Here is a 27,748-nt window from a genome sequence, read left to right as displayed (position 1 = left end):
TCAATAAAACCCCAACCGACCAATGACACGTTTCCTAGGGGGTGGCAGGGGGCCAGGTGAACGCAGTGTTGGATGAAGCCAAACCCCCTGACAACCCCATCCAGGGTTGGGATCCCGCTGCAAGGTATCCTGCTAGGACATAACTACATCAATACAGGTCAGCCGTGGACACACACCCCGGCAATGCACCATCAGCCTGTCCCAGCGCAACCGTCTGCTGGTCTCCAATCCAAAATGCAGAGATGGGCTTGACTGACCCACGCATGAGAGCTTGGATTGTCCTGCTGGTACACTGGCTTTAGTGTGAAGCAGGAGAAAGTCAGGCTCCACCTGCATGGGGACTGGAGGTCTCCTTGTGAAGAAAAGGGCCTTAGGAACCAGAGAGAAGTGCCAACCTAGGGAGTGGAACACAGGGTGAGAGCCTCCTCTGAGAGCACCAAAGGTCTGGCTGCCCCTCCCTGCAGCACCTCTATTCCAGGATGACCAGTTCTGGCAGGATGCAGGCTGCCTCCGAAAACACCGTGGTGTATCCTTCCCCATCTGTCTTGTGACTATGGGCCTGCGTGGGAAAAGCTCCCCAGGGAAAGCAAAGCAACACAAATTCACCGCTGTCTTGTCAGTGCCCTGGAACAAGATCCATTTCCCACCCATTCCCATGTGGTGGTTTTTCAGTCATCCGGCAGAGGTGAGCGGAGCCCAGGTGGCAGAAGAGAAGGGTTTGGAGACGGCATGAAGGACTCAGTCTGTGCTCACAGGGCAAAGAGTGTGAACCTGGAGCACCCCTGTAAGTAGTTACTTAAATAAGGAATGAATGTAGTTTAAAAAGAAAGGAGCCCTCTCTGGATATGAGTGAGCATGAAGTACACGAAACAAGGAAAAGCTAAAGGTCAGCGCCTGTGTCCCCAGTGAATCAGATTTGATTGGTGCCTCAAAAAAGGAGAGGAGACTGGGGTGGCGAAGGCACCCTCAGGGGAAATGCACCCCGTTCCCGGGGACTGAAAGCCACCTGTGCTTCCCACAGAGAATCTCCACTTGGGGCAGCACCAGAGCTCAGCATGCAAATTCTCCAGGTTTTATTTATTATACAGAGCTGAGGGCTGCCCTGTGCTCTTCAGCCTGGCACCGACCGGCAGGGGAGCCCAGCCCTGCCCTTTGCTCATCGTTCCGGCAGGGAGCGAGGGCTAGGAGCTGCCAAGCAGGGGCTAATGTCAGGCCCTGCCTTCAAGCAGCTTTGTCCTGGAGCACAGCTTGGCAGTGCCTTGTGTACCCCCCGCCCCCCTCCAACAAACAACCCCATCCTGACCATTCTGGAGTCAGCCCAGTGGGCTTCGGAGGGGATCACTGCTGAAATACGGGGCCTCGAGGGGCGGGGAAGAGAAGCTGTGAAATGGACGGGTCTCTGAGCCACAGCTCATTGTCGGGGCATTGCACTGCAGCACAACATCGCACCCACCACAGGGCGTGCTTCAGAGCCAGCCTCCCCATGCTTCACACCCAGGCCACAACGCCAGCAAGGACCAGAAATCACCAGTTTGCTGAGGCCTGGGATGTGGCTACAAACTACAACACTCCCAGCCCTGCTGCAGGGCTTGAACCGCTTGAGTGCGAACCACATAGACATACAAAGCACCAGCCATGCACTAAGGGCCACTTGTGGTTACCTCCCCGCAGCTGGGGCCCTGCCCATCCTTAGTTACACCTCACAGCCCTCACTAATTACCATCTGTAGCAAACTGTGTAATCTGCACCTTCAAGAGGAGGAAAGAGGACAATGAGTCCCGTAACTGCTCCGTGTAGTCACCAACCACCCCCTTCACAAAGCCAAGCGCCGGAGCCTGGAAGTCCTGGATCGCCCAGGAAACCAAGTCTCCTGGATACCACTGCCAGGGCTGAGCATATCGTGACAGCACTCCTGTAACACGGTGTGCCCTCACCGCCACAGCACCTCCTGCTGGTTACCTCGGGAATTAGCTCATCCCAGCCTCAGAGCGCCTCCTGCTGGCCAGTGTTTCCCTACCGGTACCTGCTTCCTTTCCTTCTCCACCACCGTAGTTCAGGTCCCGCATCCCTCCCGGCCCGCGGTGCCCCTTCTCTTGGGTACTCCCCCGCAGCAGTGCCCCCACACTCAGGGTCCTCCCCTCCCTGGGGAACCCCAGTCCCCTAAGACCACCTCATCTCAGTGACCCTCTGTCAGTCTTCATCTAACCCCTTCCCTCAGGGGCAAACTGTGGTCTGAAGTGGTCACTCATCATCAGCCAGGGGGTTGGACCTGCTGTCTCTTCCTCCCCTGGCTGCTTCCCCACAGCCCGAGGACCTCCTCCAGCCCTGACAGCAAGGCCTCTGCCTGGGGGCTTGCCAGGCTGGAGCTTCCCCAGCTCCTCCTGCACTTCCCCAGCACTGTGCTGACTAAAGTGTCTTTTTCTCCTTCAGGCAGCCAGGTCCATCTCCCTCCACAACGAGAGAGAGAGAGATTGCCTTCCTTCTGGCCCTGCAGCCCTTTTATAGGGCCCAGCCTTTTCTGATTGGCTCTCCGTCCCAGCCCTCTCCAAGGGCTGACTTTTAACTCTTTCAGGGCTGGAGCGGGGTGACCATCCTGCTACAGCTCCCCACTCCTGGATAACATCATGCATCTCTGGCTATAGCTGATTCCCTTGCAAAGACTCATAGATATGAAGGTTCCAGAGTAGCAGCTGTGTTAGTCTGTATTCGCAAAAAGAAAAGGAGGACTTGTGGCACCTTAGAGACTAACCAATTTATTTGAGCATAAGCTTTCGTGAGCTACAGCTCACTTCATATGAAGGGCAGGCAGGGACCTTGAGTGGTTCTCAAGTTCAGCTCCCTGCACTGAGGCAGAACCAAGTCGTGAGGTCTTGCAACACACAGCTTTATGGGAAAGCAATGTCAGCGCAGCCCGGGTTCAAGAGAGGGTGGGAAACCGCAGCCCCCACTCTGGCTCCCTTTCCCAACATGGCTTCATTCGGTGAGCAGCACAAGTGCCTCAGAAACAGGCCAGGATGAAGCTGATACAGAGTGCGCCAGCGTGTGGAGAAAGGGGAAATGGTGACCGTGCACCCAGGCTGTATCCCTCCCCAGCTTCAGGGTGTGCTGCCTGACACCTGGGCGCTGCAGTGACCCCTGAGAGGGCAGCGTGAGGGCTCCTGGCTCGATGCATTTCCTGAGAGCAGAAACAGCGGCGAGGAAAATACCTGGGGCAGCGAATGGCACGCCGGGGACACCTGCAGTCAGGTCTAGAACTCGCCAGGCTCCTAGCAAGAAAGCAGCTCTGGGGCTGGAGACCAGAGAAGAGGAATGAAACAGACCAAGAGGCTGGGGCCCTGACAGCCAGCTGCGCCACGCCAAGGGCCACGTAAGGGGTGGTTTTCAAAAGCCCACAGACTTGGCCTGACTCTGCTCCCGCTGAAGCCAATGGTCAGACTCCCATTGACTCCAGAAACAACTGTAAGGGAAAGGGTGAGGGTGGTGTTGAATCTTTAGCAAAATCTTCCTTTCTCCCAAACGTTAATTAGTCATTAGAATTAAATAGGCCTCAACAACTACAAAGCATTTTAAACTGCCTAACTACAACTTCTGGCCCCTTAACTTTCAGCCTCTTGTGTCATCATTTTACTAGTTTTCCAGCCACCATAGGCCACGTCTACTGTCATAACCATACAGCTAAGGGTAACCTAGAATTCCTCCTTACCTGTAAGGAGTTAAGAAGGTCAGATAACCTGGTTGGCACCTGACCAAAAGGACCAATGGGGAAAGAAGATACTTTCAAATCTGGGGGAAGGCTTTGTTTGTGCTCTTTGTTTTGTGTTCTCTGGGGAAGCAGAGAAGCATCAGGTCAGAAAACTCCTCCTAAAATCATGCTAAAATGAATCTCAATATTGCAAAAAGAGTAAGTAAATAAAGCAAGGCGTGTTAGATTATCTTTTGTTTTTAGCTTGTGAATTTTCCCTGTGCTAAGAGGGAGGTTTATCCCTGTTTTTTGTAACTTTAAAGTTTTGCTTAGAGGGGAATCCTCTGTGTTTTGAGTCTGATTACCCTGTAAAGTTACCTTCCATCCTGATTTTACAGAGGTGCTTCTTTTACTTTTTTTTCTTTATTATAAAGTTCTGTTTTTAAGAATCTGATTGGGGTTTTTAATGTCCTAAGAACCCAAAGGTCTGGTCTGTGTTCATCTGGTTTACCTATTTGGTTGGTAGATTATTCTCAAGCCTCCCCAGGAAAGGGGGTGAAGGGGTTTGGGGGGATATTTTAGGGAAACAGGAACTCCAAGTGGTCCTTTTCCTGAATCTTTATCTAACTCACTTGGTGGTGGCAGCAGTACCCATCCAAGGACAAGGAAGGATTTGTGCCTTGGGGAAGTTTTAACCGAAGCTGGTAGAAATAAGCTTAGGGGGTCTTTCACGCGGGTCCCCACATCTGTACCCTAGAGTTCACAGTGGGAAGGGAACCCTGACATCTACCCTGGGGGAAATTTTGCACTTTTCCCTCGTTGCTAGAACCAGTCTGTCTGCACTAGATGTTAGCAATTTTGGGAGTCCTAGTGTAAATGACCACCCAGGAGACAGGATGAAAGACTGTATGTCTACATAGCAAAGAAAAACTCGCAGCTGGCCCGTGTCAGCCAACTCGGGATTGCGGGGCTCCGACTGCAGGACAGTGTCACTGCTGTGTAGATTTCTAGGCTGGGGCTGGAGCCTGAGTTCTGGGATCCTCCCACCCTGCAGGGTCCTGGAGCCGGGGCTCCAGCAAAGAAACAGCCCCCCAACCTGAGCCCCGCAAGCCTGAGTCTGCTGGCCCAGCCCAGCTGGGGGGGTTACATTGCTGTGTAGGCCTACCCGGACAGGCAAACATATATCACCCAGGGAGGGAGAGGGAAATGGAGAGAGAGAAGATAGAGGGATGGGCTGATTATTAGGTGAGAGGGCTGGATCGGGTCAGGAGATGTAGAGTCGATGGAAAGGAGTGAAGACTGGGTGTAGGCTGGAAGGGAGGATGTGAGAGAAGAGGAGGACAGAGAAGATTGACAAAGGGGGACGCAGAAAGAAGGAGGGAATGTGAGAGGAATGGAGAGAAGGAAATGGGCTTAATTCAGAGTGGAACAGAGCCTCCCCCAGGAGGCGGGCAGGCCAGCATTCCCTCATCAGACGCTACTTCAGAGCAGCTGTCAGGCCCTGTTGTCTCATTCCCTGGCCTGTCTGCCAGCTCCTTGGCTCACATGGTGCCAGACAGCATTGGGCAAAGCGAAGCTCACGCTGCGAGCCAGAGTTTCCGAAGAGCAGCTGCGCAGGGGCTCCAGTCACTTTGCTCTGCCGTGCTGATCAATACCCTAGTTTGTGGTGTGGTTAGACAATGAAACTGCTCTAAAAATGAACACGCAGGGCCGTGCAGCCTGGAGGTGGGGCCGTGGCTGCTGCAGGTGGAGGTAGCATGCAGGCAGGAAGCACCCACTCTGGCCTTCAAGCTAAGAGTGCTGGCCCATTGATGTAGCTGGGCTGGTGTAAGGAGGCATGTGACACAGTTGGCATCTCCTGCTCGCATCTGAAGCTGTGAAGACCACTCCTCCTAGCACTGCATACTACCATCCCCGGCGCTTTGTTTGCATAGCAGCTGTGACAGATAGGGCTCATAAACTAACCTTGATCTGTGTTTGCATTGGAAACCTCCAGCCTCAGTTCTCACAGCGGGTTCTTCTGATCCTATTCAAATCGGGAACAGAACCACGAGCTGTGCAGTTGGCCACGCTAGCAAAAACAGGGGCTGCTGAGCTGTCTGTCCCTGAAGCTGAAGTCACTAAGGGATGGCCAAGAGCATGTCTCATGACTTCCCCTACTCGCAGTTTTCTCTCTGGCCTAACCAACCTCTGTTCCTCTTCCCTTTATTCCCCATTATCGTTATGCTGGATCCATGCTAACACACTGCAGCCACAGCACAATTGACTCAGACAGAAACCAGTACCTGAGCGCTGGGGTTAAAACCCAAAGACTCGGTTCCCATGAGCGCAGGCAGCTCTCACGCTTGGAGGAGTAACAGCAGGTCCGTGCTGCCTGCCAGAGGGCTGCCGGGCTCTGTGCAGAGCAGAGCGCGTAGGGGCTGGCGATCGTAGGGGCTGGCGATCGGGCTTTGGAAAGCTAGCGGCTGCATCCCACACTCAGAGAATCCGCCGAGGTTTAAAATCCTGACTCAAGGGAGGTTTTTCCATTGATTTCACTGACGCCAAGATTTCATCCAGAGAGTCTGATTCTAATTTCACTTTCAGGGGCTTTCCCCCAGTTTAATTTAGCTGATCCCAAGGGAGTTTTTACTGATTTACACCTGCGTATGCAAGATCAGAATCACCCCCAGACGTTCGTAACGGCAGTAAAGAAAAATACACATATGGTCTTGCCCCCAGAGTTTTATACTACTTCTGCAGCTGCACCTGGAAAGGTGTAACCATGGAAGTGTGGGCGGGTATCCTGGGAAAGGAGCAGGTAACAAAGACACCCCAACTTTCCCATGCAGGCAGGAGGGGGAGAAGGAATGAGCTGACATTTGAGGGGTGGGGGTGGGGAGAGTTTTGACCAGACTATTCAATTCTGGAAGCAGAAAATGGAATGTGGCGAGAGAGATTGTGCAGACAAGCTAGTACTGTGGGCAGGGCCTGTCTCTGGACATGCAAGTACAGCACCTGGCACAGCAGGGCCCGGATTCCTGAGTGGGGCTGTTAGGACTACGGCAATATAAATAATGAACAAAAGCTGTCACTTCCTTTGAGGGGGCCACGAACCCCGGCCCGCACACCCAGCTGAGTTGGTGTGTTGTATGTTTCTCCTCTGGCGTCCTGCTTCTCACTGCTTTCTTTCTCTCTCCCCCCGCACTCACCCCCTTGTGGGTGACACACCCACAGCGTTGCATATTTCAGTGTGTTAGAACGTAAATGAGCCGGTGTTGGCTGGTTTTATTATCTGAGAGCAGTAGCGTGGGAAAGGCTGATATGCAAGTGCAAAGAACTCGCTGTGAAATCCTCCAGCACTGGAGAAGCGGTAGAGTGGAGGAAGAAATCACAACCCTCAAAAGGGCAAACAGACTCCCTCTGCACTCACAAGTGATTGGTCAGCTAGTCCTGCTGGAAAGTTTGGTTAGTTGCTTTAGTTGCTGTGAAGGTGCTGGGTTGACAACCCTTGAGACTGGAGTCCTCCCTTGTAGCCGCAGAACAGGTACAAGGAGGGCAGTAGCGAGCTTCCCTCGCGCTCTCCCACCAGTCTCCATGGCTTCGCTGCTGAGAGAGCCTCCGCGGGAACACCGCTTATGGGAGAATGGGAATCACCGCACTGGATCAGATCAGTGATTCAACAAGGAACCTAAGAGCAGACTAGTGGAGAAGCCAGTCCAATACCCTGTCTCTGGGTATGTCTGTCCTGCAATAGGAGGTGTGAATGCAGCTCCTACGGACAGACTCTCATATGCACGCTACCATGGTTAAAAACAGCAATGCAGATGCAGCAGCATGGGCCGTACAAACACACCGGGGACCCTGGTTTCCTACTCACGTTGCTGAAACCCACGGTTCTAGTCTTCCGTTTTTAGCCATGATAGCGTGCGTGTATCTGCTGGAGCTGCCATCGCTGCTTCGATTTCATGGTAGACTTCTCCTCTGACAGCGGCCAGTCCCACTTACTTCAGAGAAAGGTGCCAAAAACCCGCTATTGGAAAACTGTGGACTAACCTGCCGAGAGGGGCAGTTACTGTCAGTTGTAGCGCTGGGTTTTGGGGTGGGGACACCTGTCCTTTAAGAGCTGGATCCAGACCAGTAGCTCTTTTTGCACATGTCCCTGAACAGCTGTCAGAACATTCCGTTCTTTCCTTGTGCTTGATTTCACCTCATTATAATTTCAGCAGCGCCACGAATCAAAACGGGAGGAAGGAAAATTAGGAGCGAGCCAGGAATCGGATGTAATGCTGTAAAATGGTTATAGAAAAACAGCTGGGGCAGATACGCTGGCTGTAGAAGTAGGGGTTGAACTAGAGCAGGGTTTCTCACCCTGTGAGGCACGACCCAAGATTGGGTCGCTAGAATGTATCAAAAGTTTGTGGGGCTGGCTGGGCTCAATTCCCCACTCTGGACATAGTGACCTGGTGCATGGGGTCTCGGTGCCACTCCAGTTTGCCCCAGCCACCCCTCCATCATGACGACACTGGGACAGCTGGGCCAAATTGGAGTGAGTGGTGCTGCAACCCCAGGCACCAGGTCACAACTCCACTTACACAATTATGGCCCCGCCAGGCCAAACCTGAGCAGCACTGCGACCCCAGAGGTCACAACACCCAGAGCGGGGAGCTGAGCCCAGGCAGCCCTGGGGGCCAAGAGCTGGGTGGGAGTGGCTGGTGTCACATTCTCTGATAAATGCTTGCACTCCAGTGTACCCCCAGCCTGCAGGACCTCCCAATGTACCACTCCCCCACAGCCAAACCACCCCTCCTGGTCCCCAGCTGTTCTCCCACCACATCCCAGCCCCTGATGCGGGGGAGGAAGAGGGCACTGAGTCACGACAGGCCATCAAGGTTTACAAATGGGTCCTGAACCCAAGAAGGTTGAGAACCACTGAGCTAGAGTATGGATATTGCAACATGATCATTTGTTTCTACTGCTACTATAAATCCTAGGAGGCACATGAGGGAGGGTTACAGGTGATGGGCCCCCTGCCTGCTGGGCTTGCATGGGCAGACAGCGGACGCTGACCCATGTGCACACTGAATTCTCAAGATTCCTAGAGGTTAAATCCAGAAGGGACCATTACATCAGCTAGTCTGACTTCCTGTCTAGCACAGGTCAGATAATTTCTCTGAGCTACCCCTGTATCAAGTCCAGCAACTTGTGATTGGCTAAAGCACATCTTCTGGAAAGGCAGCTAGTCCGGACTTGAAAACATCAAGAAATGGCAAATTCACCACTTCCATTAGTGGTTTATTCCAGTGGTTAGTCACCCTCACTGTAGAGACATGCACTTTACTTCTGATTTGAATTAGTTTGGCTTTAACCTCCAGGCAGCCATTGGTTCTTGCTGTGCCTTTCTCTGCTAGCTAAGAGAGCCCTTTGTTACTCAGTATATTCTCTTCATGAAGGTACTTAGACACCGTAATTGAGTCACCTCTCGGTCTTCTTGTTGAGAAGATGACTAGACTGGACTCCAAGCCTCTCTTAGGCATTTTCTCCAGCCCTCTCTTTTTTGTGACCCCTCCACTTTTTTCCAACATCCTGTTTAAAATGTTGCCCCCAGAACTGTACACAGTATTCCAGTATCTACCTCACCTCTTGTTCGTATACCCAAGGCCTGCATTAGCCCCTGTAGCCACAGCATTGCGCCAGGAGCTCATGTCGGTACAGTTCCATAGGTGTGGCCTCTATGCTTTGTTCCCAGATGCAAGACCTTGCATTTGGTTGTATAAAGTGCATTTTGTTTGAATTGGCCCAGCCTACCAAGCAATCTAGATTGCTACGTATGACTGCTCTGTTCTCATAATTTTTTTTAACCACTTCACCAATTTTTCCATCATCCGCAAATTTTAATCAGCAGTGATTTTATATTTATTTCCAGGTCATTAATAAGGTGGGATTAAGCCAAAAACATGATACTGAAGATCCGGCCTGTATTTATTCTCTCTATGGAAAGCCAACAGCGATAACCTCACCCTTGTCTCACAAAGACAAATTCCATGGTACTGATTCTTCTCTTCCTAACACCAGTGTAGATCAGGACTAACTCCACTGAAACTTATGGTGTTACCAGTTTTACTTCGGCATCTCCGTTGACTTCAGAAGAGTTACGCCTCGCGTACACTGGTCCGGGAAGAATCAGGCCCCATGACTTCAGTTTAGTTCAGAGGGATTGATGGGCTCAGCATTGAGATACCTAGACCATCTAATCTCTAGTACCCTGATTTTCATTTGCACTCAGCTCTTCTCTCTACTAAAAAGGGTCACGTTTGAACTCATAAGACATACTGGCAAAAGGCTCGTTCTGTCCGTATAGCTTATCCCAGTTCCCCAGGTGAAATAAGCAAGGAGAATTTTTTGCTGGTATAGCTGCACTTTTTCTAGTGCTTTTGCTGGCATAAAAAAACCCCCACACCACTGCGCAAGGTTATTACAAGCAGAATATTCTCCTGTAGACCAGGCCTCAGCCCCTTTACCCCACTCTCGTCGTTTAATGTGTCCTTAAAGTTGGTGTTGGTGTAGATGTAACGTGACTGCCAGGGTGGTGTATATATGAGAATCAAGCCCTTGGTCACCGATTCGCAATGCAGCCCAGGTCAGTCGGGGTCAGCCGTTGTTACCAGCTGGTGTCCACTTGGTGGCCAATGTGAAATGAATTGGGCAGCCCTAGCGCAGTTCCAGTGGGTTTGCTACCGGACTGGCAGACTTTTCAGAAGAGATGACAAGGGTTGACTGGACGCTGGGGACCACGCTACCCCCCTTGCCCGTGGGGTAGTCCTGTTGATTCAGCAACGAGGCACCTGTTCTGCAATAAACTGAGGACTAGACCCCCCCCAGGGCTCTCAGTCCGGCACTTCCTATTAGCTCTAACAAATGGAGCATTGTCTAAGTGCAGCAGAAATATTCCCTCGCTCTCCGTGTCCTCTGCATCGGCCATGCTGGTGGTGATGCACCGAGTCTCTCACTTTTTCCTCCCTTGATACAGTTGGTGTCGCTGAATCCAAAGTGGCTGATCACATATGGCCAGCTCCTCAGCTGCCCGACTTACAGCAGCAGAGGGGTGTCATGGGTCATTCCCAAAGGCTGTAAAGAGAGAAAATAAAACCCCAGAGAAAATAAATCTAAATGTGACTGGACATCACACTGGCTTCTGTTTGGTTTTGTTACTATTAACGCTGTTTAAAATAGGGGAATTCAAGAGTCTTACGGTGCTGGAGCACCTCTCATGGCATTGTCATCATACACGATCCCAGAGCAGCCCCTTCTGCTGCGGTCACCCATTTTGTGTGGGAGGGTACTTGACCCTCCAGCCAGGTCCCTCTGGAGCTTCACCCTTTCTGGTTCATCAGTGTCCTAAATAATGCCCTTCACCTGTACTAAGACGCAGGCAGCAAACCAAGAAATCTGGGGTCTTACTTCAGTTCCAGTCTCTTCACCAAGTAACCTCAAACAAAACCATCGCCAGCTTGCTCCTGCTGCTACGGGTTTGAGATTCCACGATCTATTCCGATTCCCCTTTGTCCTCCACCCTATTGTCAGGGCACCAACCCACAGGGCCATTTCTCCCGTGTCGTGTCTCGCTCCCTAGGAACCCACCGCAGATGCTAATCTTGGCTCCTTCAGCTTGTTCCTCTCTTCTTTCCCTTATGTCTGGATACTTCTTCAGCCTCTCCATGCAGGAGAAAATTTCCACCCTCTGTCTCCCCTGGGCCTTCTCCTCAGGAGAAGAGGATGCAGAATCATCACCTTCTACGGCTCTGAACTCCTTCCTGTATAGAAACCATCCAGCTCCTTCCCAGCTGGGTCTGATCCTGAATTGAGCCTGACACACCCTCCAGGTGTAACTAGGTGGGCTAATTAGGATCTCCGGCTCCCCTTAACCCTTTGTGAGCCTGTGTGGGGTTTATACACCCCAACACTGGGCAATATTTTAAATGAAACAGGCAGAGGAATTTTGTTTAATAGTTATTTTAAAAGCTCCCTGCTTTGGATTCCTGGGAGGGAATGGGAGAGCAGTGAATCACAGGGCTAATCCAGCCTCTTCCAAGGATCAGCATCTCTTTCATTTCCCTCCCTCTATGAAACTGTTCCTCTGGCCCCATAAAATTTCACTTGGCTATAGCAACCCGTCACTCCCCCTAGTGCAGTGGTGGGCAACCTGTGGCCCGCACTGCTTCCCGCAGCGCCCGCTGGCCGGGAATGGTGAACCATGGCCACTGGGAGCTGTCGGCGGCCGTGCCTGCGGACAGTCGATGTAAACAAACTGTCTTGCGGCCCGCCAGCGGATTACCCTGATGGGCCACGGGTTGCTCACCACTGCCCGAGTGGCAGATGACAAAAGAACTGTTGTGTCTAGCCTTCTTGCATGGATAGAGCTACCATTTTTTCTTCTCTCTGGTACTCACAGGAACACAATTCCTGGCATTTGCAGGTGTCCCACACCTAGCGCGGATGCTCAACTCAGCCCATGCTGATGCAGAAAGAACTGCAGGCTTTTCAGTCTGTTCCAGGCCCTGAGCTGTGAAAAATTCCTGCAGTTCTCTAGACAAACTCACTCTGCCATTGTGTGCTTCTGTCCCTCAGGGTCAAAGTCTATCACTGAGGAACATCAAGAGCTGGGAAAGCCGCCCACGATGGATCGCCTCCTTCTGGCTCTGCTTCTCCTGTTGCAAGGTAATATGCTCCCTGGTTATGTCCTCACCTCTACACTGGTCTATATGGCTTACAACAGCCGAGGTGGCAGGGATGTAGCATTATCAACCTTCTCCCCACCGCCAGTGCCGGGATAGCACCCGTTAGGAGGAAGCAGTCGTGCCAGTATGGGTGGAGTGAGGAGGGGGCAGGAGGTACAGAGGGACTTTCCCTGTAATTAAGTTTCCTGAAAGACAGAGAGACCGTCATTCCAGGATGGAATTCCCCTCTCCTTCCAGGTCAGGCTAGAGGCATGTAGATGAATCAGGGCAGGAACAAGACTGGATGGACATGGAGAATGCGTTATTATCGTCTATGTTCCTCTTGTCTGATCAGCTCAGCTGAGTGAAGTTAGAGTCCATTCAGAGGAAGGATGGGCCGGGCCTGAGCCTCAGGAGAGCTGGGTTCACATGCTTGCTCTGCAAACACCTCCCTGGGTGACCATGGGCAGTCACTTAGTCTCTCTGGGCCTCACTTCCCCATCCATACCATGGGGATAACAGGCCTGCCCTGCCTCACAGGGGAGTGTGTGGCTGAAGACATGAAAGACGGGGAGGCACTCAGACTCTAGGTTAATGGGTTCTTACATGGCTCCCAAGACTTTCAGAGGGGGAGCTCTCTCTGTCTCTTGTAGACATGCAGCACCTATCACAATGGAGCCCCTGAGCCTTCCTGTGATCCATGTAATAAATAGTAGACAGCTGTGTTGTGTGGGGTCACCAAGGAGATGAGTAACCTGGGGAACTCCTGGCGTATGGAGCCCCTCAGGCTGAGCTACACCTTACCGGGCGGGTTTTGTGTAACGCAGGGGTCAACGGAAGCAGCCGCCATGCCGAAGATTTCCGATTCTGTGGCGAAAGAAGGCAAACGAAGATAAGCCGTATCATTTATCAGACGCGGCCAGAGAACATCATCACCATCGAGAACAGTGCTGAGACGCTGAAAATAGCTGCGCCATTCCCAAACTTTTACAACTACACGTTACCGGACAACTTGGGGAACTACCGCTTCTGCCTCTACTGGTACCAAAGGGACAGGATTTTCAACCTCACGTACGGCAGAAACAACTACACGCTGAGTACCGAGGCGAACCCTTCCTTCAACTTTTCAAACCCAAGCGCACCGCAGAATAAAAGTGGGGTCCCTGTGCTTTCCAAAGTGTCCTACGCCTACGGCAAAGGCCTGCGGAACACCTCCCTCAGCAGTGCTGCTGTTTACTTCTTCTCCGTCCGTGGTACAGTTGAATCAACACGTTAAATGGGTTAGAGAGCTTGCAGCGGTACCACCGCAGCCTCTGAGCATGTTCAGTCTTGGAAGCTAAGTGGGGCTGGCTCTGTCTGACCACCCGTGGATGGGAAGGTTCTGGGGAAACCGCTGAGGCACCATTAGGAGGTAGAGCAGGGCAGTTGGCTTCTCCACCAGTCGCTAATTCCATCGTTTTTCAAAAACGGCCACTAGTTTTGGGTTCCTCATTTTTTGGGCACCCACATGCAGCGCTCTGGGGCCAATTTCCCACGGTGTCGAAATCCCACCTCTCCCACTGACGAGAACCGGAGTTGTGGGTTCTCAGCACCTCTGGAAATCCAGCCCGAAGTTTCTCTGCGTAAGCACGCAAAATAAGTGACCGCTTTTGAAGAAGTAGCTGCAAAGGTCCTGCATTTCACCGGATAATCCCTCATCTAGTCACAATGTCCCACCTTTAATGGTCAGTTGTGCTGCCTTCAGCAGTGCCGGGGTCCTCAGGTCACAGCTGTATGGGGGGCCTTATAGGGATCCATCATGACACCAGCAACACTCCATCCTTTAGAACATCTGCACGGTTGGAGACCACGGAGATCAAGATGGAGCTCTGGGTGCTAGGACCTGCAGTGTCCATGGCTGCACATGGGTACTGGAGTGGCCTCCGCTGCATTCTGGTTAGAGACATGCAGAGTAAGAGGCGGGAGAGCAGGAGTGTGCATGCTCGAGATTGCACCTTGAGGTTCTCAGCCTGTGCAGATAGGAATGACATGAGTTTGCACCTATGCTGGAGCTGCTGTAACCTAATGGCCTGCCAGACAATGGGGCAAAGCTATTGTCAAAGTATCCATTACCTGCTATTACCCTCAGCTAGCCCATTCCTTACAATTTGGTGCAGCCAGTTGGCTGTTCAGTTGCACAGGAGATGGGCTTGCTGAAGTTTGCAGAGGGCTCCTGAAGTCCAGACGAATGAGACAGGCAAGAAATGCACCACCATGGGCTGTCTCCCCTCTCATGAGTCCTGGTGGATGCAAGAGGCTCAGGGATCACCTCATGTGAATTCTTCCTTTTGCATGGCTAGCCCCTGCGACTTGGCTCAAAAGGCCAGGTTTGTAAAGGTATTTAGGCACCAGAAGATGCCGAGAGGGGCTTTTGAGAATCCGCTGAGGTGCTTAATAACTTTGAAAGTCTGGCCCCAAATGCCTTAAGCCGTACCCGTGCTCTGCTTGGCCATTCAGGCCTACCCAGGCTTAGCCATTGCAAACACCCCGCGTCTGGCTTGCCACTCACTCATGCTGATGTAAGTCAGGAGTGGCTCCATTGAATTCAGACCAGTCCTCATCAGACCCATGACTGCCAATCAATTAATAATGCAGTCGCCTAAGAACACAGTATAAAGCACTCACTGCCGGGGGGAGGGATGCTACAGAAACCAGCCTTGTCCCCTCTTCACAGAATTAATCACCGCATTCTCTTTTCTTTCCACATGGACTGCTGAAGACATCAGCAAGGTGCATGAGATTGAAGAACAATTAAGGAATTTATCAAACTTCATGAAGAATCCCAATAAACCCACTGGAAGACGGACCAATGCCAGAGCACCATATGAGTGAGTACCGTATACAAACTATGTCCATCTCCTCCTCTCCCAGATCAGGCGCTTGCCATCACTGTCTGTACAGCCTCACATACCCGAGGATCTGTCTGTGGGGAGCTATGGTTTTCGGGAGAGGTAGGTCAGATGTAGGGCCTCGCAACCGCAGCAGTGGGTCCTCAAAACTCTCCTTCTGTCACTTGCTGATGGTACAGCCCCTGCTTTGAGGCTCTCTTCCCTCCTACCCTCTCTAGATCCATGCTCTGTTCCTTCTTCCCCAAAAGGAGACTTCTGCATTTGGAATCGGACCTGGGTAAGGTGGTGTTTGAAGGGGAGAGCGAGACTTTTGGGACGAGTACAGTGCGTGCGACTGTTTTGAAGATAGGACCCAGCAAAGCCTCTCAGGATCTGCCCTTCATGTCTGAATTGGAGGTGAGTGCAGGTGTGCCAGAGGTCCAGGCTCTTTTTCCCATAGTCACAAAGTCATGACAATAGAGTTCAAGGCTAGAAGGGACCACCAGATCATCTAGTCTGACCTCCTGTACAGTACAGGCCACCAACACCCACACACTAAACCCAACAACTGGAACAAGACCCAAGTATTACACTCTAAAGGAGACTAGCCTATTGTGTGCGACAGGCGGAGAACAGCAGGGACCGAGGTGCACGAATGCCTGGGGACAGTGGGGAAATGATGAAGAGAGAGACCCTCAAATGATCCTGGCAAGCGACCTGCGCCCCATGCTGCAGAGGAAGGTGAAAAACTCTCCAGGTCACTGCCCATCTGAGCTGGGGGACAGCTCCTCCTCAAAGCCCCGTATGGCAGCAATCAGTTAGACCCTGAGCACGTGAGCAAGAACCAGCCCGAAAGAGAGGACGCTCAGGATCACCTCAGCTCACCGGCCACCCCCATTCAATGTCCCACCTCCATCCCTGAGGCTTCAGAGGAAGGAGACAAAAAAAATGACCTGGTGGCAAGGGGAACCCTCCCTCCCTGATGCCTGCCACTGACCAGCTGAAGCCCTGAAGCATGAGGGCTTCAGCTTTATTTTACATAAGAACAGACAGTACAGGTTCCATGCCAGCCATCCCTTCCCCCAGATCCAGGGGGTCTCTTACCTGAAAGTCATGCCCTGCTTCTGGGCTTCCCACAGGAGCCAATCTGCTGCTTGCAGCTCTTCCTGATGGCTCAATACCCAGCTGGCCTGCCTGCTGGCTTCTGTAATCGCCTCATCCCGAGCTGATAAGTCACAGGCTGGGTCCTGCTCCTCTTAATGGCCCAGCCCTCCGGTGACAGATTGAAATGAGCTGCAGGGCCTAGAGCAGGGACCCCAGACCAACCGGCGTGTTTGCAGAACCTCTTGATGCACTTGGCATGTTTCCAGGTTGTGCCTTGTTCTCCCTGGAATCTTTCCAGGTCGTGGTCCTGGGTTGGTCTTTGCAGCATTACGGTTTGCAACGTGGAGGGGACCTGACTCCTTCCCATAATCAGGGTAACCTGGGACGTGTCTGGTTACAGCGTGTAGTTAAAGGGATGCCCGCACCCCGAAAAAATCAGACTTCTGTTCTTTGTACCGATTGCAAGGGAAATCTCCTTGTCGCTCTGGTTTCACTTTCTTCCCTTGGTGCCTTAGTCAGCACTTGGTGGAGTCCCAGGCTCTGACTAGTCGCACTTCCCGTCTCCTGAGGGTGATCAGACGAGCCCCCTGCCCTCACTCCCCAGGAGAGCTCGCTGGCAGGCTCGCGCCCTTGCGAGGGCAGCCAGGAGGGAACCTCCTTTCCTTGAGACTCCTGCATGGGGAGCCCGGCTCCGCCCTTCTGGCATGAGGCTGGGGAACAGCGGGAGGCGGGATAGGCAGAGGACCCCGCCTTTCGAGCCCAGGGAGGAGCATCGAGGAGGTGAAGCTTCATCTCAGTGCTGCTGCTGAAGAGAGGGAGCAGCCAACCCAGCAAAACTACTGGAATAGAAACGTTCTTAACTCGAGTTGCCGGCGTCCCTTTAATACCCAGCCCGGTGCCGTCCACACTAGAAACCAGAGCAGTGATGCATATGGGTCCCTGGCCTGGGCTAGACGGCAGTCAGATCCTCAGCTGGGGTAAATCAGCCTAGCTCTGTTGATGCCGATTTACCCCAGTGGATGTTCTGTTGCGTGTGTAGCCAGAGCCCGAGGCTTTCCCTAGCGTCCTCCCCGAACTCGCCGCATCCTCCGGCCACTCTTCAAGGGCTCTGCTGGGCTTTGTTTTGCAGGTGGGCAGAGAGGTCCATGGGTTTGCAGTGAATCTGCCGAGGATCCTCTTTGCACAGGCGAAGGGCAGGAAGAAGAACACTGAGAGTCGAGTGCTCCTGATGGATATCAACAGCCAGGCCCTTTTCCAGGTAACGACCGGGCTCAGGGATGGGAATGAATTTGGTGCGCGGGTGTAGTAAGCGAGGGGTTAATAGTGCTGGGAAGCGCTGGGCCAAGTTTGATTGGGAGCAGCTGCTATGAATGCCGAGGATACGTGCTGCCCACAACTCTGCCAGGGCCGCTTGAGAGCATCCCCGCTGCCGGTCCTGCCCTGCTCCCTCGGTCTGCCAAACATCGTGAAACCTGGCCTGCCCTGCAACCTCCTGCTCAGCCAAGTTTGGGCTGGCACCCAGCTCTGACCCCCCGACCCACAGCACCCACTGCTTTGCCAGCCCTGGCCCCCTGCCCTGCCCATGCCCCTCCCCCCGACCCACAGCACCCCCTGCTATGCCAGCCTGGCCCCCTGCCCCATGCCCCTCCCCCTGACTCACAGCACCCCCTGCTATGCCAGCCCTGCCAATGCCCCTTCCCCCCGACCCACAGCATCCACTGCTTTGCCAGCCCTGGCCCCCTGCCCTGCCAATGCCCCTCCACCCCAACTCACAGCACCCCCTGCTATGCCAGCCCTGCCAGTGCCCCTCTCCCCGACTCTCAGCACCCCCTGCTGTGCCAGCCCTGGCCCCCTGCCCAGCCCTGCCAGTGCCCCTCCACCCCAACTCACAGCACCCCCTGCTTTGCCAGCCCTGGCCCCCTGCCCTGCCCATGCCCCTCCCCCAAACTCACAGCACCCACTGCTTTGCCAGCCCTGGCCCCCTGCCCTGCCAATGCCCCTCCCCCCGACCCACAGCACCCCCTGCTATGCCAGCCTGGCCCCCTGCCCCATGCCCCTCCCCCCAACTCACAGCACCCCCTGCTATGCCAGCCCTGCCAATGCCCCTTCCCCCCGACCCACAGCATCCGCTGCTTTGCCAGCCCTGGCCCCCTGCCCTGCCAATGCCCCTCCACCCCAACTCACAGCACCCCCTGCTATGCCAGCCCTGCCAGTGTCCCTCGCCCAGCCCTGCCAGTGCCCCTCCACCCCAACTCACAGCACCCCCTGCTTTGCCAGCCCTGCCAATGCCCCTCCCCCCCGACTCACAGCACTCCCTGCTTTGCCAGCCCTGGCCCCCTGCCCTGCCCATGCCCCTCCCCCAAACTCACAGCACCCACTGCTTTGCCAGCTCTGGCCCCCTGCCCTGCCAATGCCCCTCCCCCAAACTCACAGCACCCACTGCTTTGCCAGCCCTGGCCCCCTGCCCTGCCAATGCCCCTCCCCCCGACCCACAGCACCCCCTGCTATGCCAGCCTGGCCCCCTGCCCCATGCCCCTCCCCCCGACTCACAGCACCCCCTGCTATGCCAGCCCTGCCAATGCCCCTTCCCCCCGACCCACAGCATCCGCTGCTTTGCCAGCCCTGGCCCCCTGCCCTGCCAATACCCCTCCCCCCGACTCACAGCACCCCCTGCTATGCCAGCCCTGACCCCATGCCCAGCCCTGCCAATCCCCCTCCATCCCAACTCACAGCACCCCCTGCTATGCCAGCCCTGCCAATGCCCCTCCCCCCCGACTCACAGCACCCCCTGCTTTGCCAGCCCTGGCCCCCTGCCCTGCCCATGCCCCTCCCCCCGACTCACAGCACCCCCTGCTTTGCCAGCCCTGGCCCCCTGCCCTGCCCATGCCCCTCCCCCCGACTCACAGCACCCACTGCTTTGCCAGCCCTGGCCCCCTGCCCTGCCAATGCCCCTCCCCCCCGACTCACAGCACCCACTGCTTTGCCAGCCCTGGCCCCCTGCCAATGCCCCTCCCCCCCGATTCACAGCACCCCCTGCTATGCCAGCCCTGGCCCCCTGCCCTGCCCATGCCCCTCCCCCCGACTCACAGCACCCGCTGCTTTGCCAGCCCTGCCAGTGCCCCTCTCCCCGACTCTCAGCACCCCCTGCTCTCCCAGCCCAGAGGCTCCCGTGAGCTGATGCTGCCTATCTGAACTGTACCCAGCGGCCCAATGTCCTGTGTGAACAGATTGAGTAGGATGAGACCCCAGAGGTTATTTTTGCTGTGTGCCTTTAGCCAAGCTCCCATTTCCAGAGGAGCCAGGCCGGCGTACTCACAGTCCCCTCCCCACCCCCACCCCCCGCTGGGAAACGCTGCGGACCCATCACAGACACGCACTGGGACAGTGCTAGGAGGGTCCCAAAATTCAGGTTCCTGCCAAAGCTCTGCCCGTTGCGATCTCCCTTTGTGCCTAGCGACTGCAGCTCAAACCAGTCCCTGGCTGGGCTCCGGAAGAAATGCCCCCCGCCCCCGGCAGGGTATTGTACAGCTAGGGGCAATATGGAAGGTGGCACCTTCCCCTGAAGTATCGGACTGCAGCTCCTCTCAGCATCAAGACACTGGAGCAGCTGGACCATTGGCGGTTGTGATCTGGCCTTTGCCACGGTACATAGGAGGCCACCTGGTGCCCTGATGCCCTCCCACAGAGGAGTGTGACAGCGACAAGGCACAACCTGAGGAAAGGCTGCGCCAGCTCCTGTCACTTGTGTGCGCAGACCCTCTTTGGGTTTGTATTGTCTGCTGAGGAAGGTGACAAGGAAGCTCTCTGGCTCGGAGATCTCCAGGGGTTTTATAGCAGCGTGGTGTCCGGCAGCTGTCACTCTCCCACGCTGGCATCACGGTCTTTCCATCTCTTTCAGGACCAGAACGGCAGCAGGGTGCTCGGTGAAAAGGTGATTGGCATCACCGTGGGGAACACCCCCGTATCAGGCCTCCCCCAGGACGTGGTCCTCAAATTCTTTCATGACCAGCTACCGGTAGGTGTGAGAAACGGCCTCATTCAAATCAGTCTGTCCAGACCGGGGAGGAGGGGGCGGAAGCTGGGACTTCTGCCAACTCAGCTTCTGCCTCGTCTCCGTCGCCCCATCCTCTCTAGGGGATGCCCTTCCAAAAAATGTAACTCAGGACAACTAGCCACTTTCAGGCGATCACCTCCAGAGAGACGACACAACCGGTGTCCCTGATCTTTCCCTGTTGCTGGGAGCGGCCTCCCTGTTGAAAAAGGAGGTGACACCCTGGAGTGCTGGGGAGAGGATGATCTTTGTTTCCTGGCTCCAGTCACGTGACAAGGGCCAGAGTTTCTTTTCTCCTCCTGCCCCATCTTTCCCTTGTTCTGCCCCTCAGCCAAACTTGCCTGCCCCGTGAATAACCCAGAGAGGCTCCTGCATCACCACCCATGTTCTTGTCCTTTCAGAGGAACGTGACTCCACGGTGCGTGTTCTGGGACGTGGACTCTAGCCGTGAGTATCTCAGAGAGAGCAGGCTGTTTTGCAGGGCCCTGGGTCTCCCCCAGGTCACTTACACCTGTGCAGTGGGGGAGTGCAGTGCTACCCTCCCGATTTGACAGCACCTTTATGCTGGCTTTGCACAGGTGTGAGGACTCAAGGTGCGGGGTAGGTGGGAACCAGACCCCTAGGCTAGCTGCCTAAGGAAGGGACTGAGCATCAATCACTTTACAACCTGACGCATGGGACTGGATTGTCCTTGATATTTTAACTCTTGTAGAGACAAACTCTTGGCCACGTCCAACTCCCACTGGAGTGGATGAAAAGACTCCCATTTACCATGGACCATGGCCCAGGGCATGGTCAGTGGCTGGATACACATCCATCCCTTTTCCGTCAGTGGAAGCTGATCAGTTTTCACTCTGTCCTTCTCCAATCTGTGTCACTCATCCCAGCTCCCTGTGACTTCTCCTTTTCAGCCTCAATGGGGCTTGCTTTGACCGCCTCCCCTCATCTGTAAATCCTGCCATTCCTCTAATACCAGGGATACAGCCCCTAGATCTCTGTGCATAGCTAGATCTCAGGCAGTTCCCCCACGGATATCCCAAAGAATCTGTCCCAGGCCCTGCTCCCCACGCAGATATGGGTGGGGGTGATTTCGGGTGCTAGGAGTCCCCAGTATAGCAGTGCTGCCATGTGGTCTGTAAGGAAGTCACTGGGCCCCATTGCAAAGCACTCTCTCATTCTCTCACCTGCTTGCAGACACTGTGGGTCAAAGACTTTCTGTGAACATTGACTTGGGCTGAGTGTGTGAAACCTCCCACCCGCAACAGGAAACTCTGCTTTTCTCTTTGCAGATGGCCACGGCAGCTGGAAAAGTGATGGCTGTGAAACAGAGACGGGTAATAACCAGACGGTCTGCCGTTGCAACCACCTCACCTATTTTGCTGTGCTGATGGTGGGTACCAGCTCCCACTCGAGCTCTCTGCATCCTCATTGCGTGGTCTCTGTGCTGATGGGTAAAGCTCTCAGCTCTTGCCCAGCGTGGCTCTAACACCTCCCCTGTCCTCTCCATTCTCAGATGTCCTCTCCGGGGATAGATTACATCCACAAGAAGTACCTGACGATTATCACCTACATTGGCTGCATTATCTCAGCTGTGGCTTCCCTCTTCACCATCATCTTCTGCTGCTGCTCCAGGTACAGTACTATGGTTTGGGGCAGGGGATTAGCTAGCAGCCTGTTTGCTACCCCATGCAGGCAGCATCCCCCTCGGCTGCCATTACACACAGATTGGCCAAGGTTTTTCTAAAGGGACTTGTGATTCTGAGGGTGCACCATGAGACACCTGAAAGGGGCCTGATATTCAGGAAGTGCTGAGCACCCCCCTTTCCCGCCTAGAAACCAGACCCCTTTATAAGGTCTCCAGATGGGCTCCCAGAATTACCTGTCATTTTTAATAATCTTGACCGCCATCTTGGTCTTTAGCACTAATGCTGCGAGCGTGGGCATGCACAGATCTTTAGCAGTGTGTTAACAAGGGGCTGACACAGACTACAAGAGGCTTCCTTTGAGAAATTAGGCTGTATGCAATAGCCAAACCTGTCGCCTACACACATGGTTCAAAGGCCAGATGAGATGTAGCTTCCCAGTGGAACAAGAGGACCAGGATCGCTCACCTATTGCAGTTACCGGTGGCTCAGTAAGTTCACCCATCTCAGCCATCAGCTGGCTATGGCCATGTGGAATAGGTACTGGGCTCACGATCTCCTGTTGTTAAGACAAAGATCTCTTGTGTGTCTCCGGTTAGTGTGAGCTGCTTGAATCAAAGCACTGGGACTCCATCGTGGGCTTTTGTGGGTGCTGGGTCTGGGACTCCCAGACACGATCAGGAATGAAATCTCTTCCTCTCCCTTTCCCAGGAGGAAGCACAGAGACGGCACCAAAAACATCTACATTCACATGAACCTGCTGGGGGCCATCTTCCTGCTGGATGTGAGCTTCCTCATCACTGAGCACTTGGCCTCCATCGGCAGCGGGGCAGCCTGCAAAGCCGGCGGCATGTTCCTGCACCTATCTCTGCTGTGCTGCCTGACCTGGATGGGCATTGAGGGCTACAATCTCTACAGGCTGGTGGTGGAGGTCTTCAACACCTACGTGGAGCACTTCATTCTCAAGCTCTGCGCGGTGGGCTGGGGTGAGTACGAAAGGAGGCCCAGATGGCCCTGAGAACTCCAGGCCTCTGCGCCCCTAGAAGACTTTCCTCTCTCAAGGATAAGAGGATGATTTGCTCACCGCCCATAAGTACCGACACGTGGAAGAGATTTCTGAGGGCAGAGGCTGTTTAATCTAGCAGGCAAAGGCGTAAGAGGAACCAGTGTCTGGAAACTGAAGCTAGAGAAATTCAGGCTAGAGATCAGTCCCCTCACTGTTCAGAATTGTGCCTAACGCATTGGCGGCAATGATATCTCCATCACTAAGGCTTTTAAGTCAAGACTGGCTGTCTCCGTAAAAAATACACGGTCACTCAAACACCAGCTATGGGCAGGAGGCACTGGGTGAACTTCTCTGGCCAGTGCTGTGCAGCAGGTCACACTAGATGATCTCAAAAAGAACAGGAGGACTTGTGGCACCTTAGAGACTAACAAATTTATTAGAGCATAAGCTTTCGTGAGCTACAGCTCACTTCATCGGATGCATAGAATGGAACATATAGTAAGAGATTTTATATATATGTACACACACACACGTACACACACACAGTGACAAAGCTCTGTCCTTGCCTCCGTGGGTCCCGCGTTTCCTGGCGGATTTCGCTAGCCTCAGAGGTTCACTGTGACCCTCCATGTAACCCTTCTTTCTCTAGAGACAAGGGTCACAGTCTACTGAGCCATTTTCATCATAAGCCAGCAAGGGAGGTGAGGAGAAGTTATCCTTCCTTGCACAGTCTCTGTTGTCTCCCAGTCTTAGTGATTAATCAGGGGGCAAAGGTTGTGTGGGGGGGGGAGAGCCTGGACCCACCCTCTACTCCAGGCTCCAGCCCAGGGACCCTAATAGTATCAGCTATGGTAGCTGACCTTTTAGAAACGTGACATGTACAATTCCCTGGGCTACTTCCCCACAGCAGCCCTCACTTCCTCAAGCTCCACTTCACCCTTACCTCAGGGCCTCCTTCCTTGTGCCTGATATGGTGTGTACTACTCAGCCTCTCCAACAGCGCAACTTCCTCCCACAGCTCCTGACATGCACACTCCCCTGACTGACTGGGAGGCTTTTAACTAGTTTCAGCCAGCCCCTGATTGGCTTCGGGTGTCCCAATCAGCCTAGCGTTCTCCCGGCCTTCTGAAGAGTTCTTAATTGGCCCCAGGTGTCTTAATTGACCTGGAGCAGCTCAGGGATTTGTTTAGGCTGGAGCTAATATATCTATCTCCCACTACTTTTCTATAGCCATCTGGCCTTGCCCCGTCACAACACACATACAGATAAGTTGGAAGTTACCATACAAACTGTGAGAGGCTAATTAGTTAAGATGAGCTATTATCAGCAGGAGAAAAAAACTTTTGTAGTGAGAATCAAGATGGCCCATTTAGACAGTTGACAAGAAGGTGTGAGGATACTTAACATGGGGAAATAGATTCAATATGTGTATTGACCCAGCCACTCCCAGTCTCTCTTCACACCCAAGTTAACAGTATCTAGTTGGCTTTAATTCAAGCTCAGCAGTTTCTCACTGGAGTCTGTTTTTGAAGCTTTTCTGTTGCAAAATTGCCACCCTAGATACCATTAACTTGGATTTGAATCGAGACTGGGAGTTCCATTCTATGCATCCGATGAAGTGAGCTGTAGCTCACAAAAGCTTATGCTCAAATAAATTTATTGGTCTCTAAGGTGCCACAAGTTCTCCTGTTCCTTTTGCAGATACAGACTAACACGGCTGCTACTCTGAAACCTGTCATAGATGATCACAGTGGTCCCTTCTGGCCTCAACACCAATGAACCTATGAGCAGTGTGGACATGAGGACCCAAAGCTGTACCCAACCATCCCTGTTCAATGCACTGTCCTCAGTCCACCGCTAGGGTGACAAAGGGTATGGGAGAACAACATGGTCAATTCCCTAGGAGTAGAAAGGATGAGCTCCTTTTTCAGGGACCTGCAAAGAGAGGAATTGGGGCTAGGGAAACTACCTAATGCTGTTCTCTGCATCCAGGGCTTCCCATCTTTATCGTGGGTGTGATCTTCCTGGCGGATCAGACAAATTATGGACCATTCCACATTGAAGTATTTGAATCCCTTGAGAAATCCACCAATGCAACCATGTGAGTAATTGGAATGGCGTCACCATGTTCCTGGTTACACCATGGCTAGCAGTGCCTCCTCCCATGAGTCAGTTTCACACGGCGTGGGCCCTGGAGCGTACCAACAGATTACATCCCCTCTGCTGGGGTTTTCCCGAAACCTTTTCTTCCTCCCGCCTCTCCGTCCATCCAGATCCCCAGCTGGCATAAATCAGCAAAGCTCTCGTGACTTCAGTGGAGCTGTGCAGCTTTACATCAGCTGGGAGACCGGCCTCCATGTTTAACTCTGGGCTGGAGGCCGAATGTGCCAGTGGGTCCCCCCGAGCTCTCCGATCAGACCTTCAGCCCCTTTTAACCTAGAGGATTACGGACCTGAACTATCTGCCTTTCTTCTCCCTCCAGATGCTGGATCACAGCCCCCCTGATCCATAACATAGTCAACCTGGGCATCTTCAGCCTGGTGTTCCTCTTCAACTTGGTGATGCTGGGAGCCATGGTGTGGGAGATCCGCAGGCAGAGGAAGAGAGGCCACAAGCTTAAGCACACCCTGGTGCTCCTGGGGCTGAGCCTCGTGCTGGGCATCCCCTGGGCACTGGCGTTCTTCTCCTTTTCCTCGGGATCGTTCCAGCTCGTCGTCGTCTACCTCTTCACCATCATCAACACTTTGCAAGGTGAGCGCGCAGGGCCGGGCGCACTCTCCCCATCTCGCCCTCTCCCGGCGACGTGCCGTCACCCCGGGGCGAGTTTCGGGGGTAAATGGCGCAGGCGTCTGGAGTCTCTCTGAGGAGCAGCTGGTGAGGCTCTGACACAACCCTGTGCCCTATTCCTCACCATGGGGGAGAGGCTCCCCTCCGTACTAGAGCGTGCCTCGCTGTGTGTAGGGATCTCTCCTGCAGGGCCCTGGGATTTTCTGTGCGATAGCACCCAGTGGCCACACGAGGGTGCCACCAGCTAAGGCTCGAGACAGTGCTCTGCTACGTTGGTACAGTGATGGATCCGAGACCCCGTTAGCTCAGTTTATCTGCCGTATAGTTAAAGGGCAGGAGTGATGGGATGCTCAGGCAGGGGGCCAGCCTCCCCCTGCAGTCAGGTGACCCATTGTCCTGCTCTCTGCATTGCCCCTGCCCAGTGAGCGCTCACCCATTTCTCCCTTCTCTCGCAGGCTTCCTCATCTTCCTCTGGTACTGGACAATAGTGCTGCAGGTCAGAAAGTTGAATTCCTACCCCTCACCAAATAGCTCTGACAGCGCCATGTTGCCATTCAGCACCAGCCGCAACAGCGCAGACTGAATCTCCTGCTTTCTCTGGTCACAGTTGGGACGGTCTCTGCCCTGTGAGTCAAGAACCAGGCGTCGCACTCCCAGAGGGGAGGTGGAGGCATCGCATTTGTCTGATGCTCCTGCTTTGCTACACGTGGCCACGTATAATCACAAGAAATGTAGAGAAATTCACACACGTACACCCAGACACTCTGAACCGGGAGCTGCCAGCATGGAGTCTGTTGTTGGCTAAGACCACGGCAGCAGCTCCGTTTCTCTCTGCACATTCCCTTCTGGATATCTCGGGTCCAGCCCTGCCTGGTTCCCAGCTGCATTAAACACCAGTCTTGTAGCACATGCATACCCTGGGCTCCCAGGTAGATCACCCCTTCAGTATAAACGTCACTGGAAAAGACAGAGTATTATAAGCCAGCAAGGGCTGCAGCCTTCTCTGATGGGGGATCACGGACCTAGTCTGTTTCACGCTCCTGTTACATCTCTATCCACATCACAGCCTAGAGGAAGAGCAGGGAAGAGCCTGGTATCCACCTCTCCCAGGGCTCCAGTCACATCAGGCAGCTGCCAAGTGAAACCACAAGGGCAGAGGAGAGATTGGGCAACGGTAAAGGTTTCATTTTCTTCAGAATGCAGGACAGGCCCATGAGCATCTCTGGCGGGTCCAGACTGGATCAGGCAAAGAGCTCGCCTTCCTCTGTAGCATGGGGCACGGGTCACTTGCTGGAGGAGTCTCTGCTCCTTGAAGTCTTTAAACCATGATTTGAGGACTTCAGTAGCTCAGACATAGGTGAGAGGTTTATCGCAGGAGTGGGTGGGGGAGATTCTGTGGCCTGCGTTGTGCAGGAGGTCAGACTAGATGATCATAATGGTCCCTTCTGACCTTTGTATCTATGTATCCAGGCAAACACTGTGGAGTAGGCATGTGTGGGTTATGTGCATTTTAGGTAACAAGGCCTGGGGGGTGCTGTCAGCCCTCCTGCCCAATGTGTGTGGCGTGCTTCTGGGGGAGAGTTTGCTAGGGCTCGGTTCTCCTCTCACACTGATGTAATTAATGGGCTTTCAGGGTAAGGCGCCCAACTCTGACTGCAAGTCAATGGGGTTGGGCATCTCAACCCAGCTGTGCTGTAGGAAATCTCCCGCATTGTCTGTAGGTCACAATGCAGGGTCACTTCCCCAAGGGGTTTGCCTGGTGGAGGTGGGTGGCCATGGATGGATTTTTGCACACGCACCTTGAACTTGATGGAAAAGTGCATTTTTTGCCAGCCTAACATAGGAATCAATAATCTGTCTAAATGCTGAGAGAACCCTCGCGCCCGAAATAAAATATTACGTGGCGAATGTG

At 53.8% G+C, this 27,748-nt stretch overlaps 1 protein-coding gene across 1 annotated transcript; it reads left to right on the top strand.

Annotated features, from left to right (window-relative positions):
* Nucleotides 1–695: 695 nt before the first annotated feature.
* Nucleotides 696–27,748, top strand: ADGRG1 (adhesion G protein-coupled receptor G1). Its single transcript, XM_043526309.1, has 14 exons — nucleotides 696–700; nucleotides 12,290–12,379; nucleotides 13,206–13,631; nucleotides 15,137–15,245; nucleotides 15,515–15,662; nucleotides 17,479–17,607; nucleotides 20,248–20,364; nucleotides 20,802–20,847; nucleotides 21,690–21,790; nucleotides 21,914–22,032; nucleotides 22,755–23,029; nucleotides 25,042–25,150; nucleotides 25,532–25,800; nucleotides 26,292–27,748. Exons 2-14 carry the CDS (start codon nucleotides 12,340–12,342, stop codon nucleotides 26,417–26,419), a joined length of 2,016 nt encoding a protein of 671 aa, XP_043382244.1. The 5' UTR covers nucleotides 696–700; nucleotides 12,290–12,339; the 3' UTR covers nucleotides 26,420–27,748.

The sequence above is a fragment of the Chelonia mydas genome, chromosome 12 (genome assembly GCF_015237465.2).
Source record: "Chelonia mydas isolate rCheMyd1 chromosome 12, rCheMyd1.pri.v2, whole genome shotgun sequence".
NCBI classification, from domain to species: domain Eukaryota; kingdom Metazoa; phylum Chordata; order Testudines; family Cheloniidae; genus Chelonia; species Chelonia mydas.
This window is presented reverse-complemented; position numbering and strand designations above follow the sequence as displayed.

What these genes read in the sequence shown, in the direction of transcription:
- ADGRG1 (XM_043526309.1), top strand. Translation starts at nt 12,340, where the DNA reads ATGGATCGCCTCCTTCTGGCTCTGCTTCTCCTGTTGCAAG. An exon ending in ACAGCCAGGCCCTTTTCCAG is followed by an intron (nt 17,608 to 20,247) that starts GTAACGACCGGG and finishes CATCTCTTTCAG; the next exon opens with GACCAGAACGGCAGCAGGGT. An exon ending in CATCATCAACACTTTGCAAG is followed by an intron (nt 25,801 to 26,291) that starts GTGAGCGCGCAG and finishes CTTCTCTCGCAG; the next exon opens with GCTTCCTCATCTTCCTCTGG.